Raw genomic sequence first — 14,870 nt, 5'->3', positions numbered from 1 at the left:
ATAATGTCCATATGATATAAAGACTTTTGGTCAATACGTACAAGAGTCAGAATGTTCAAGGAGTCATAATGTCCAGATGATATGAAGACCATTTGTTAATATGCAAAAATGTCAAAATGCCCAAGGAGTCATAATGTCCAGATGATATAAAGACCATTATAGTGAATGTGTACAAGTCTCTAAGTCACAATTTTCATCAGTAGTGCATTTCTTAGTAGTATAGTACCTAACGGCTTCGGAACCCTACTGGTGTAGTAAATAAAGCGAGTCGTTGTATGGAGACCCCGCATTGATTCCTCATTTTTGGTGTATCCAGATTGGTGTATCAGTGTGCTAAAATTTGTAATTTTTGTTAATATAACCGTTTTCTTTCAATTCCCGTGCGAAGCCGGGACGGGCTGCTAGTATGAAATATTAATATATAAGGTCCATCAATTTCTAACGCAAATATTTTAAACGATGCAACCCTTACATCAAATAAATCTTTTCGGAGCAAATTCCCGAAATTCTACACGCTAGTTTTTATTTTATATATTTCAAACAAAGTAATTAATATTTTTTGTCAAACTCCTGTACATGCTGTAAATAAATTCATTCAAGGTAATTCAGCTCCACCCATTGCATATTGGGCTTGCCGTCTTTGTTTTTCTTTAACGGATAGCCTATGAAAAATAAAGACAATCGTATTTTAACACTTTCTGTATTCGATGTTCCAATTCATAACTTAAAATTAGTTTTTTTTTTTTAAGCAGCACTTTAAATATTTGCGCTAAATTTGAGTGGACCCTATATATGCTTATGCATTTTTCTGTAAACTGTACACAACTACATACAACAGGAAGGTTTTAATCAATTCCGATAGATACTGGCTGAAGAGGATATTAATGATTAATAATAAAATAAATGAAGTTGAAATGTCACCACATTTCCTGTCATCCAGTCGATCTCGTTTGGGTTTAATATCCGCGGCGTAATATGGAGGAAATAACGTTTAGTAAAAATCAAAAAGGCAAAGACACAGTGCTAGTTGGATTGCACAGGTATAATAGAAATGGTTCAAACATTAACGGCACCACTCTGTGGAGATGCGTGAACCGAGACGAATGTGCGGCGTCAATCACGATAAATAGTGAAGGGACGAGGGTTATAAGAAAGAGTACGCATCTTTGCGAGGCGAGGACATCTAAAAACGCAATACACCTAGCGAAACAAGATTTTAAAAGTAATGTATGCACTCGCTACTCTCCTGTGCGTAAGATATATGAGGAGTGTTTTAGTGCATTACATGAGGCGGATGACGACAGTGATTCCGATTCCAACACAACACACGTGCCTACGTTTGACTCACTAAAGCGGTCAATGTATAGGGCTCGCAATAATGTACTTAATGTTACATCGACAAAATTCGACAACCTGTCAGATGTAGAAATACCAGATATTCTGAAAGATAAATTTTTGATTAGTGAAGATGGAGACACAAATAAGTTACTCATTTTTAGTACCGAACTTTCTTTGAAGACTATGAAAAATGCCCTCGTTTCAAGCAAAACAACCTTCTTTGGTGATGGTACTTTTGACGTTGTGCCTTCTCCCTTCTATCAACTGTACAGTATTCACATGGATATAGAGAGCACCAATGAACATACTTGCGTAGTACCAGTGGTATACGCTCTTCTCCCTGACAAAAGCACTGAAACATATTTACGTGTCTTCTCTACACTAAGAGATAAATTTAACATAGTAATTAATAAATTCAAGTGCGATTACGAGAAGGCACAGATTAACGCTATGAGAATGGTCTTCCCAGAATGTGAAATAACAGGTTGTTTTTTTCATTTCCAAAGAGCTATATGGAGAAAAGCAAAGCAGCTCAATCTTTGTGATAAAATGGAGGGAAGGAAATTAGCTCGCTTAACTTCCAATTTGCCACTTTTGCCCAAAGATTTGATTTCTGCTGGTTGGAATGATATCGTGAATTCCAATTCTGAAAAAAGTTCAGAAATCGAAAATTTTGAACATTATTTTGTCAAAGAATGGCTGTCAAAATCATTACAGGCTGATATAAGTTGTTCTAGTGATAGACACAGAACTAACAACTCTGTCGAGGCTTGGCACAGTCGTATCAAGAAGAGGATGCACGGCACGAAGCGAAATTTATTCAAATTTATAGATTTATTACGAAAAGAGGCAAAACACAAAGATTACGTAATAAAGAGAAGTTTATTTGACCGTAATAAGAGAAAAAGGAGTGTGATTTTATTCAATAAAAAGTATACTGAAAAATTACACGACGTAATTGAGAAAAATATTACGCCACTGCAGTTTCTTCAAGGCTGCATAAAATTACAGAAACAGTGTAAATAATAAGTATGTGCCAGCAATTGTAAGTTTAAGTAGATAATATCCTGTTCCTATCGATGATTTAATATTAGGGAATATGTGAAAGCGACAATTGTTTAAGTTATATTTTCTGTTGATTTTTGTTGGAAAGAAATAAATTTTAAGCTTTAATTGATGTCTTATTTGTTACATAACTCGAAACTCTTACGCGGTGAACTCGCTGCGTAGGTATTCGTCTTCATTTAAAATTCGCTAAAAAAATACACCCTCATCACACTTGCGATTTGTGAGCGAATTTTGTATAAAGGCGAAGACGCAGCGAGTTCGCCGCGTACGAGTTTTGTATGAGAAATTCGCTCGCACATCGCAAATGTGATAAGGCTCTAAGAAATTGCATAGATGGAGGGTAATTAACAATTAATTTGTGGTTCCAGTAACTGGACATTATAACAACTAGACGTTTCGGCTATTGGGTGTTTTGATATTCAACATTATGACAGCTGCGCATATTATCTATTGGGTGTTTTGATAACTGGACATAATGACAAATTGACATTTTAACAATTGTTGTTTTGACACATGGATGTTATGACAACTGGGCATTTTAACAATAGGATATTTTGACAAATGGACTTAATATCAGTTTGTCTTTTTAACAATTTGGTTTTAAGTCACCTGGATGTTCAGACCACTGGACATTTTAACAAAAGGACATTATTTCCTTGGCATTTTGACACATTGGACATTCTGCCCTTTGGGCCAACATACCCCGGATTGGACATGCCTTTAGTTCTTTTACTTCTTTCTTTGGTCTATTGCAGGATATTTGGTTTGGTTTCGATAAGATGCAATTTTATATAGTGCTTCGGGATTTGGGACACCTACCTTAAATCGACTCGAGATTAAGTTCAAGTAAAAATAAATAATAAAGAATATCTTTTTATTTAATATACAAGTAATTTGCCAAAATAGCCTATCTACGTACTCATCCCAGTCCTATAAAGAGAAATAGATATATGCTCTCGCGGACTTTTTTGTGGCAAAAAATGAGTACTTCACATCTTTAGTACATTGTTTTACTATATCTTTGTTGGTTTGCGCAGCGTTCGCGTGGAAAGCTCGCAGATGGCCGACTCATTCAACTTTCACCTGCATTGTTGACGTTTCCCGTAGGAAATCCGGGATAAAATAGTAGCCTATAGCCTTCCTCGATAAATAGACTATCTAACAGTGAAAGAATTATTCAAATCGGTTCAGTAGTTTCTGAGATTAGCGCGTTTAAACAAACAAACAAAACAAACTCTTCAGCTTTATAATATTTATTATTATTATATATTATATTATTATTATTATAAGGATATTTCTCGCTAAGTATATCAGGATATTTCTCAGTCAAGTCAAATATTGGGTCAGTAGGTATTTTTATTATAAGTTTCCAAACGATTTCATTATATCAATAACTCGATCATAAACCAAGGTCTTTGCTTCAGTGCCCCACATGAAGTCGACGTGGCCGAAAGCGCGATGAGCCACCCGTATTTTACCCATTGGTCGTCCCAATTCTCTCCACAATCTTTCAACATCGTCTGGATGCGCAAATGTGTCGACTTCAGCGTAGTGCAAAAAGACAGGCGAAGTAACTTTAGAAAGATCAAAACTTGGAGGTGTAAAGCTTCCATATAGTCTGAAATTCGTCAAAAGCCCATGATCGTAACGCCTGAAGAAGTCTTTGCTGATATGTTGGCCGTAATGCGCGATTTGTCGAAGCGAAATACCAGCAGGGGTGTGTCCAAGCTTGACGGGCAGCATCGTCTGAAACAGCAGTGAGACAATGATCATTAGATATTGAAATAATTTAAACATTCGTATGAAAAGAGATAATAACAGATTAATATTGAGACTATATTTATCACCTAGAAATAGGTTTGTCGTATGATTATAATTAATTCAAATCGCCCTAATTTTTTACGAGAAATTCAATATGAGCAATATATTACAAAGAAAAATACTTACAGCATTGTGGAACTCCGCCCCGCCACCAGCAAACAAAAACATGAAGTTCGAGCACAGGATTTGAGTAGTAGTGCCGTCGGCACAGTAGTTTTGTCCCATTTCAGTAAAAAAAGGACTGTTTGGCAATACCTCGTAGACACCAATTAGTCTGCCTAGAAGCTGAAATCAGTAAAATACTACTTAGATACCTGCCTATTTTACTATGTATATGCAATTAACTTCTACTTAGAAAGTAATTAAGTACTTAAAATCAATAACTACTTAAGTATGCCTAGCAATATTTTGATTATTAGTTTAAATATGGGATTTATGTTAGCTTATATTTGATTTCTTATCAAATTTAAGAGCTATCTAAGTCTTGTCGGTGCAGTTAAGTGGAGCGTTCTCCATTCATCTCTTTTCTCTGTAAATTTTTATGGATTATATTTAATGAATAATTTTTTTCTTTTTAATGGAATTAATATGGAAGTATGATATGCAGAATATTTCAAGAACTAAGTACCTCAAGGCTATTCGCGTACGGTGCAAGTGCCAAAAACAATCTGTTTATGTTATGCTCCATATAGGCTACTGGAGCTAGAGCATGCATTGAAATTATTTTCTCGTTGTATTCAGGGCGAAGGGCACCCATCACGAAGAAGACTGTAGTTCCTTGAGAGTGTCCAATGTAGTGGAGACGAGGTTTGCCAGTTACTGCTAAAATGTGGTCTATCATAGCGGGGAGGTCCTTGGAACCAATTTCTTCCCAACTGAAGCGCCAAAACTCCCCCCGATCCTCTCTGGCGTCGGGATCTAGAGTGGAGTGCTTTCTTGAGTAGTAATTCCCGCGTGCATTACCGAGCCATACATCGAATCCTGCTTCTGCGAGAATGTAGCCTAAAAGAAGTTAAATAAGATTTTTTATATACTTACATACCTATATGAATTGATTTATTTGTTTAGGTACCTATACCTAATCATTAACTATGTTTAATAATAATTAACAAAAAGTTTTGATAGCCCATGTAATTCTACATTATTAAGATATAATCCAAATATACATATGACGTAACATTAAATAAGATAGATAAAAAAAATTAATAAGGTGACGTGTAAAATATCAAATCCCGCCGGGGCAGGATCGGTTTAACAAATTTAATAGATGGTTAGTATGTCCATCATTGTTTGTGGTACATTCATGCACATTGCACATTCACATTGTTTATTACTGTTAATTATGTATGTGTCCAACTAATGTATTGTGATGGTGAATAAAGCTTTTATCTATCTATCTATCTATCTATTAGGTAAGTATTTAGTTACGTGATAAATTTTGATAAAGGTGGTGCAAATTGCACAATTAGCTGACATTTCAAACATTTTACTTATAGGTAATATGTATGTAGGTACCTATATACCTACCTATGTATGTATGTTTACCAATTAGTTATAAATTTAATTAGAATTTCAATTCAGAGATTTCATTTGTTGGCGTACCTAAGCATAAAAACATCCTGCGAAGTTGGCAAAGAAAAGAATTAGGTAAAAATATTTCTATAACGATGTTCCAACTTTATTGAAATCCGTTTTAATTTTAACAACAACATTATTTATTACTGCATTATAATAATTAAGTAATACGACTTAAACGCTTGTAAGATAGATACCTACATCAAAAATACCTACATCAAAATGGTAGGTACATGATGATAATACCTACCTAAACCTATTCCAGGCCCCATCAAAACAAAATCGGCTGAGGACGAGGTAAGACCGTGTTGTACCAGCACTGCAGGTCTAGTATGATCTGGGAAATTGTTTTGGTCCCGCCCTTGTGGGATCCTGTGTAACTCCAGAAGATACCCGTCTTCAGTTCGTACATTATGCACTTCCAGGCTGTACCCATACTTCCTAACAAGATCAGGCTAGAAAACAAATAAAAACCAAGATGAAAACCGCTGCTTAATCAATGAGGATTTTTTATAATCAGTTTTGTTTACTTTTTACTATTTTAAACTTATAAATGTTATTTGGTAACAATAAACTCAAAAATTTCTGAACAGATATGAACAGCAAAGAGAAAAACATATTTTCCTTTTATTTGTAGGTACCTACTAGATACTATTTTGCAGGAGCCATGTGGTTTCTGGAAAAGCAGAACTACTCCATATGTATCCAAAAGGATACTTAGGAACAATACAACTAAAAATACTAACAAAAAATGTTCAAGACTTGTTTCTAATTATAAACATATAAAGATTCAACGATGATACTTTTATACTAACCACATCCAAAAGAGCATCTTCAATCAAATCATTAGAATATCTGCCGGCTTCGGGTCCTCTTAAATAATACTCCTCGATATCAGCGGCATTTGGGGAACGACGCCCAAATACGACGACTGCGCACGCTAAAAACACTAACGCACACTTTGTTACCCACATTTCAAAATACTTACACATAAAATAAATGATTTTGATATTTGCACTTTATATTTATGTAGATACGAAAACCATAACATCATCAACATGATCAATTTTGATAAAATCATGATGAGGGTTCCGTTCCTTCTTTACGTTAAGATAAAATATACATTAGCTGTTGCACGCGACTTCGTTCGCCGTAAAAGTTCACTGACAATCTTTCATCCCCTTTTTCGCAATTAATATTTCTATGTGCTTCCTCAGGGTCTACTCTATAGGTAGGTTCTGCCTGTTCTTGGGTTATCTATATAAACGTAGGTATATGTATAATTGTATAAAATAACTTACCTAATAATAACAGCACCGATATTCTATCACAGACGGACAGACCCAGCGCCACAAGTGATTCTATAAGGGTAATTTTTCCCTGTTAGGTAGTACGGAACCCGAAAGATCAAGGCTTCCTGATTAGTGTGTGACGTATAAACTTTAATGATAAATAAATATCGATTTTATCACAAATAACTTGTAACGTACATAAATCATTAAAAATTGGTAGATACATATGTGCACCTGTATTGAAAAATAATCAAATCAAGATAACGAATCCTGATAAAGAGAGGTAGGTAGGGGGATAAGGGGATAGGTATAGGTATTACTTTGTGTTACTCTCCTGATATTTAATTTCCGCTCTTTGATTTAATCCGTCGATCTAGGCAAATTCGTTCAAATCATTTGTATTGGTCTACGTACTCGTGATTGCTACGACAAATTTAAAAAGTTAGAGGGGTGGAGGGAGAAATTTTTGTGTTGCAAGTTGAAAGTTTTTAAGTTTAAATCGGAGTCATAGTTTTCGAGTTATGCGACTACAAACATACAGACAGAAATTCTAAAAATTACATTTTTGGCTTCTGTTGATCTTAAATAGCTAACAGATCTTTTATGGCAAAAATCCATTTGGGGGATTCCAAATGGTTGCCAATATCTTTTAAGTTTCGTTCATAAGCCTACTATATCTACGGATTAATAGGTACTTACTATGTGATAGTATTAATCTATTAAAGTGTATCTAACAAAATAAGATTGTGATAAGTATAGGTGGTAAATGCGTATAGTACCTTCACTATCACATTTTTATACGATATATGTAGATAATCACCCCCCTACGACCTGATCTAAACTGATTATTATAAAATAAATTAGATAAACCATATGAATAATAGCGTCTAATGGATAGCATCCATCGTACTACATAAACAGACACGCAATCGGCTATTACGGTAGGTCGAAGGTATTTTTTAAGAATTATATACGCTTATATATATTATATATATATATATATATATATATAGATGTAAGATATTTACATAAAATCATAAATAGAGGGTAGATCTTTCCACTTTCCACGAACCCGGCATACTTAAAAATATCTATAATTAAAAGTACGTCTTTATCCCATATGCGGAAAATAAAGCCAAGTCTCCAAAAGATGAAAAACCCCGTTCAACTGTATTGATTGAACCCCGTTGAACTTATTTGGAGTTAGGTTGAAATAACGACAGGTTGCCAACCCATCGTCTAAAAAAAAACATATTGTGCAATAAGGTAAGTACAGATGAGCATGAAATGACTATTTACTTACATACATATAATCACGTCTATATCCCTTGTGGGGAAGACAGAGCCAACAGTTTTGAAAATACTGATAGGAGACGTTCAGCTGTACCTAGTTTATAAGCCTATCCCTTAGTCACCTTTTACGACATCCATGCGAAAGAGATGGAGTGGTCCTATTATTTTCTACTGGTGATTACTTATATAAACATATGTATGCATTGAAATATTTCATTATACTTATATCAAAAAAAATAAGCTTATGTGTGATTTAAGTTTTTATGAAGCCAACTTTTATTATACCTTATACAAATGAAAAGTGTCTTTCTTTTACCCATTTCGAAATATTTTTTCACATATGATAAATTGGAGCTAATACATAAAGAAGATACTTAGGTGGTTTTAGTAGAGACAATATAGTCGATGTAGAGATGATGAATGAAAGTACATAAGTACATGGAGAGGCCTAGACGAACGTATCTTGAATGGAATATTCTGGGGAAGGTCAGGTCAGGTCATAAAACGCCAAGCTTGCGTAAAGAAAGTTATGCTACATGTTTGCGAATGACACAGCTGGCAAAAAGTATTAATATTCGAAAGAGATAAATAATACTACCTATTCAGTAGATAAATAAAAGAAAAGTTTTTTGATATAATATTGTTTATTTGTACTGTTTTAGTTATTTGATTTACTAATACTATGACTACTATGCTATGCACTGGTTTGAAGTTGTATAGGTACTGTACTTTACTTTTCAAACATCTTTTTTTATGGTTTCTTCCTCTTTACTCTCCTTAAGTTTCTCCTCGAAAAACTGTTTTCTGTGTATTAAAGCTAATCTTGGTTGGCGCAAAAAGAAATTTTCGTTACCTAATTTGCTATATTTTCGTTCACCTTCACTACCCATGAACTCTCTTAATGCCTGGTTTCTTTTCAATAGTTTTTCATAAAAGATAATTCCACTCTCAATGAATTCTGGGCCGAGCTCACATAGCCGCTTGTCGACTTCAGTTTCGTAATAAATTTCGGTCATATCCTTCATGAGAAAATATGAACCTAAACCAAATAATCCCACAATAGAATATAAGATACCTCTTGCCAATGTTGGTGCAGCATATAAATTTAATCTGCGATTGATATAATGTGTTACATTATACACAAAAAATATACACATGAAAGGATAAACAGATTCAAAATACACTTTGTTATTTTGGGTCATAAGAATTTCTCGGCATATTGCAAACTTTTGCACATTTTCAGGGAGGATTATGGCATCTGCTAATTTTTTACCATATTCTGACGTCCAATCGATTTTTTCCTGATTTACCTGAAACAAATTAGACATTAAATAAATATATTATCTGTCCCATGGATGTCGTAAAGGCGACTAAAGGATAGGCTTTTATACTTGGGATTCCTCTTTTAGGCAATGGGCTAGCAACCTCTCACTATTTGAATCTCAATTCTATCATCAAGGCAAAAAGCTTAATGCGGCCTATCACTCTTTTCAGGACTGTTGGCTCTGTCTGCCCTGCAAGGAATATAGGCGTGATTATATGTATGTATGTGAATCAAATTATGAATTACTATGAAGCAGTGTCATGCATTCCATACAACCAATAGACAATGCTAAGTCCAATCTAGTATTACAATTATTTATAATTACAAAAAGTCATGCTTATGCATAATTTTAATATCAAATTTTTTAATTAAAATAGTTTTTGCGATTTTTAAATCAAGCGAATTGACCTCTCTTCACTCAAACGCATGAATGCAACAAATCATGCACATGATATAATTATATTAGCTAATTTAGAGGTAAATTATAAAATGTAAATGTTAAAAAAAATTACTAAAATGCAAGAAAATTCTACTCTACATTAAAAACTAAATAACATACAAATATTTTTCACATAATTTTCATATTATAAGTAGGTATTTTGATTTTTGTTTTATTTTATAAGCTTACAAATATTTTGCTTAGCATGAAATAGATTGGAATGCAACTCTTGTCAGTGTTAGGTGTTAAATGAAGCATCCTCCATTCATCTCTTTTATCTACAATTATTATTGTAATGAAGAATTACCATAATCATTTTGTATTTGAATTGTATAGTATTAAACATCTCATTCAATTCAATTAAGTGAAGTATCCCCAATATTGTTATCTTTCCCTTCTAAAATAATGGCATGTATTTTGACATTCAAACTTCCTCCTTTCCACATCCTCCTCTAGAACTTACCCTAATGTCATGATCTTTCAAGTCGTCCATAGACTTGTAAGTAAAATTTACAGGTATCCCCACTGCCACACCATACTTTGAAGTTGTGCTTCCTAAAATAAAATATAAGTTTAAGACTTAACTTTTTCTTCTGGTTTTAAGTGATATGTTTGTGTCACAACAGGTCAAAGTTATATCTGTTAAATTTGTAAAATCATCCAATAAATTATATAGTCAAAGTTATATCTGTTAAATTTGTAAAATCATCCAAAAGAACACTCAATTTAATCTATCATTTTGTACTAACCTGCATGAAACAAATCATAACCAAAAACACTGAAGGGTGATATTAACTTTCTGTGGATCTCAGACACATTCAATATATCAAGACATTGTTTATAGCGTTCCTGAAGTTCCTTTGGTAATTCAACCGGTTTGCCATTACTGTAAGTAAAAAGACAGCCTTATATAAAATATTACGATAATAACTTTGGAAACGATAGATGAAATAATAATCAGTACGCCTCATACCTGTAATAATGGACAAATTCTTTATATTTATCAAGTAAAATTGTGTGTGGAATAAATTTTGCAGATGTGAATGCAAGACAGCTGGCGGTCACAACACCAAATGAAAATTTTCTTCCGGTTTCTGTTAAAAACCAAGATATAGGTTTCCTAGTGACCATTGTTTTTATTATTATTTTAAATAGGTGAGCTTTTTCATAAATTTTTGTCTTAATAATTGATCACAACAAAATTAAGAGAACATAAAGTTAATATTTTGCCGTCTTGACAAGCTTTATTTAATTATTTTACTTTGACTGACATTTCTTTTATTTCTGGCTGCTGTAGTAAATAACCAGGGCATGTTAACGTTACCAAATAAACACTATAAGACCAGTAAATAACGATATCTTCTAGAAGTTATAACTGATACTGTCATAGGCGTGATATTGGTAATGTAATCTTATCACATTGTATTACGATAGTAAATTACGTTATATATCGTTACTAATTAACGTTAAGAGTAATGACACCAATAGGGATGTGGACTATTTTTGGGAAAGTGTTTAAAACCATGCATAAGTACCAAATATAACCCAAACTATTTATTATTATTTTTTTATTTTAAGTAATTCCTTTAAAATAATTTATTTAAAATTCCATTTTAAATTTCGCGCTAAAACGCGGATACCTGTCAAACGGCCGCTATGACGTCACGCGTTATAAAATATTGTCGAAGTTGTATGTAATGAATAGTTATTTCGTAGTTGTGTTATAATAATATGAATTCAAAATTTTATAAATATTGTGCGGTGCCGCAGTGTAAAACTACAACTATTAAAACACCTGAAAAACTGTTTATTCACGTTCCACGTACAAAAACGATGCTGAAAAATTGGCTTCAATTAGCCCGTCGGGATCCGGCACTTGTATCTACACAAAGTAAAATGTATTTCTGTGAGGATCATTTTGATGTAAGTTTGATAATATTTGTTACAATTACTTGTATTAAAATTATTTTACTCTTCAAGTTTTCAAAGACGAATACTCGAATTTTTAGGTTAGAAATAAAGTAAACAATGTTTCGTACTTTCATTATAGTTGCCAATGATATGGAGAATTATCCAGAATATCATTTGATGGGCACAGTATCCCAGATCAGACTGAGAGCAGGTTGTGTGCCAAGAAAGTTTGCATGTCAACCCGATATAAAAGACGAACCGAAAACATAACAACTCGACTATTAGCAGTTAAAAGGCAAAGATTGGAATCAATAGCGGAATGTGAAAGAGAAAAAGAACAGACTCATTCTACACAAAGTATTTCCGTGGCTAAGATAATCGGACGGTAATCACGGTAATAATATGATCCAAATATCAACAAACACCATAGTATTTGACAGCGAAAATTCTTGTATTGCAACGCGTGACGTCACGCATTTTGATTGGTGTTCATTGTCACGTGACTTAAGGGTGAAATATTTAATTACATTTTATTAAATAAAAAAAATAATCCCTTGTTTATTGAGGAAAATATTGTGTTTTTTATTATTTTTACTATAGAAACTACCTTTTCATGGTAAAATTTTATACTTATTTGAGTACAGCCCACATCCCTATTAGATGCATAAATAACATTACCAATTAACATTATAAATATCGATACAAAGCGTTGTTGCCTATCCGTGCCGCACGCGCGCCCCTTTCGTTCCTTTTAATTAATGTTCAAACAGTCTTAACGATACCTCTTACCGTTAATATTACTTGTAACGTTATACTAGTATAACGGTAAATGACAGTATCGTTATGCTGGGTACTATATTTTTGGCGTAATTTTAATGGTAACCTTTTTTGACAGTAATAACGATACCAATTTTTTAAGGGTAATTCAAGCCCTATATATGATGACAGATCAACAACGTGGAACTCATCACTTCAAAGAGTGGTACAGAATTGATGCCAAAATAATGTCATTTCAGTAGGTTCACAAAACAGTACGTTGCATATCCATGCCGCGCGCGCACCCCTTGCGTTCCTTTTAATTAACTTTAAACAGTCTTAACGACACCTCTTACTGTTAATTTTACTAGAAACGTTATATGACTGTAATGGTATAATGACGCCAAAAATATCGTTACCCAGTAACGTTACTAAGTAAAAAAAATTAAGTACCTGCTCTTATAATATTTTCTTACTAACCAAAAATATAAATGTGGCAGTCCAAGCACCACTTGGGTGGTATTGAGTTAAGGCCATATTTGGATAGTTAAATAGTTGGTTGATCATATGGAATAAAAAAAAAATTAATCATAATAACATTTATTGGAATAAAAAATTTTCAAAGTTCACACTTACAAAAATCAAATTGTTGGGAAACAGGCATTGAAAGTTTAAGCTGTATTATCTAAAGATCTAGTTGTCAGTTACAGTAATACCCCGGACTTACGCGATAGGTGGGTCCGAGCGGTTGCCGTGTAAGTCGAATTCGCGTAAGTCGGGGTTCAACGTTGCATATAAATACATATAAAGTTTGTTTAATCGGGACCAGAGTGTAAAGAAAACAATAATTTAGAAGAAAATGTTAAATATAGTGTAGGATAATAAAAAAAACATTGTTATGAATAAAGTAAGCAAAACCAAAGTTATTTTGATGTCGAAGGCTTCATATATTCTAACGAGTTAAATTTTTCTTCTTTTCACGTAAGTATAATTTCCTCGAAGCATACCAGTATTTTTTTTATTCCTCGTTTTTTGTAGAAACGCGTTCTTCATTACAATCAATTTTTTCTTAACTTTGTAACCCCTTTTCAATTGAATTGAGTCCTTCTGTTAAGTTTGCAATTGTCATTTGATTTACCGATTCAACTGTGTCTAGCGAATCAGTTTATTCAATGTCTTGCTCTAAATTTAATTGCTTGGCGATATCAACAACTTCTTCTATTATGCTATCGATTTGTTCAGGATCTGAAATAGTGTCTCCTTGGGTTTCAGAGATGAAAAAAATGGACACAGGTTTTTCCAGACACCACTGAGAGTTTTTTGTGAAACCTCATTCCAAGATTGTCCAATATGTAATTCTTACAACATCTAAAACATTGAATTGCTTCCTAAAATCTAACAGAAAGCTTTTTGTTCTGTCTTAAAGTTTCATGTAGATGTGCAAATGACCGCCTTGTGTAGTAAGTTTTAAATGTTTTAATGACTCCCTGGTTCATTTCCTAGACATAATTAGAGATGATAAGTAAAACGCACTTGCCTGTAAAACAATAGCACGCGGAACACGTTTAAACCTGTCCCAAATTGAACACTGAGTGGGCGGAGCGAGAGCCGATGTGCGCGGCAAACAAAATTGAAAAACCGCGTATCTCCGAATTCGCGTAAAACGGGGTAGCGTAAGTCGGGGTATTACTGTACATAGATTATTATTTATTATTATAGAGCAATATGTTTAGTATAAAATCAATTAGTTAATGTTATGGAAACATTATCGAATAAAAAAATAGAAGCTTAAAACTAACTTTATAATAAGTTTAGTAAAAGGGCCCAGTTGAATACAATAAAATTTTAAACTGTAATAGCTAGAGATCTAGTTGTCAGTTACATAGATTCTTATTTATTACAATAGAACAATATGTTAAGTATAAAATCGACTAGTTATTATTATGGCAACACCATCGAATAAAAAAATAGAAGCTTAAAACTAACTTTATAATAAGTTTAGTAAAAGGGCCCAGTTGAATACAATAAAATTTTAAATTGTAATAGCTAGAGA

The 14,870-nt window shown here is 33.3% G+C and overlaps 3 protein-coding genes across 3 annotated transcripts; 1 reads left to right on the top strand and 2 right to left on the bottom strand.

Annotated features, from left to right (window-relative positions):
• Positions 1–975: 975 nt before the first annotated feature.
• On the top strand, positions 976–2,364 carry LOC132902495 (uncharacterized). The gene has a single exon (XM_060947749.1). It carries the CDS (start codon positions 976–978, stop codon positions 2,362–2,364), a length of 1,389 nt encoding a protein of 462 aa, XP_060803732.1.
• A 1,279-nt stretch (positions 2,365–3,643) lies between these two features.
• Positions 3,644–6,816, bottom strand: LOC106140471 (lipase 1). Its single transcript, XM_013342067.2, has 5 exons — positions 6,618–6,816; positions 6,053–6,257; positions 4,856–5,229; positions 4,354–4,512; positions 3,644–4,152 (listed from the first exon to the last, which is right to left on the bottom strand). The coding sequence occupies exons 1-5, from the start codon at positions 6,792–6,794 to the stop codon at positions 3,766–3,768; spliced, it is 1,302 nt and encodes a 433-aa protein (XP_013197521.1). The 5' UTR covers positions 6,795–6,816; the 3' UTR covers positions 3,644–3,765.
• Positions 6,817–9,024: 2,208 nt separating this feature from the next.
• On the bottom strand, positions 9,025–11,524 carry LOC106141885 (transmembrane protein 177). Its single transcript, XM_060947926.1, has 4 exons — positions 11,124–11,524; positions 10,900–11,036; positions 10,614–10,705; positions 9,025–9,697 (listed from the first exon to the last, which is right to left on the bottom strand). Exons 1-4 carry the CDS (start codon positions 11,279–11,281, stop codon positions 9,125–9,127), a joined length of 960 nt encoding a protein of 319 aa, XP_060803909.1. The 5' UTR covers positions 11,282–11,524; the 3' UTR covers positions 9,025–9,124.
• Positions 11,525–14,870: the final 3,346 nt, after the last annotated feature.

This window comes from Amyelois transitella, chromosome 14 (assembly GCF_032362555.1).
Source record: "Amyelois transitella isolate CPQ chromosome 14, ilAmyTran1.1, whole genome shotgun sequence".
NCBI classification, from domain to species: Eukaryota; Metazoa; Arthropoda; class Insecta; order Lepidoptera; family Pyralidae; genus Amyelois; species Amyelois transitella.
The sequence above is the reverse complement of the archived record's forward strand: the minus strand, read 5'-3'. Positions and strand labels throughout refer to the sequence as shown.

Coding starts and splice junctions, on each gene's coding strand:
- LOC106140471 (XM_013342067.2), bottom strand. CDS start 6,794: ATGTGTAAGTATTTTGAAATGTGGGTAACAAAGTGTGCGTTAGTGTTT. Junction 6,258..6,617: donor AAGATGCTCTTTTGGATGTG/GTTAGTATAAAA, acceptor TTTGTTTTCTAG/CCTGATCTTGTTAGGAAGTA. Junction 4,153..4,353: donor GGGCGGAGTTCCACAATGCT/GTAAGTATTTTT, acceptor CTGCTGTTTCAG/ACGATGCTGCCCGTCAAGCT.
- LOC106141885 (XM_060947926.1), bottom strand. CDS start 11,281: ATGGTCACTAGGAAACCTATATCTTGGTTTTTAACAGAAACCGGAAGA. Junction 11,037..11,123: donor GAATTTGTCCATTATTACAG/GTATGAGGCGTA, acceptor TTTTACTTACAG/TAATGGCAAACCGGTTGAAT. Junction 9,698..10,613: donor TGAAAGATCATGACATTAGG/GTAAGTTCTAGA, acceptor AATTTGTTTCAG/GTAAATCAGGAAAAAATCGA.
- LOC132902495 (XM_060947749.1), top strand. CDS start 976: ATGGAGGAAATAACGTTTAGTAAAAATCAAAAAGGCAAAGACACAGTG.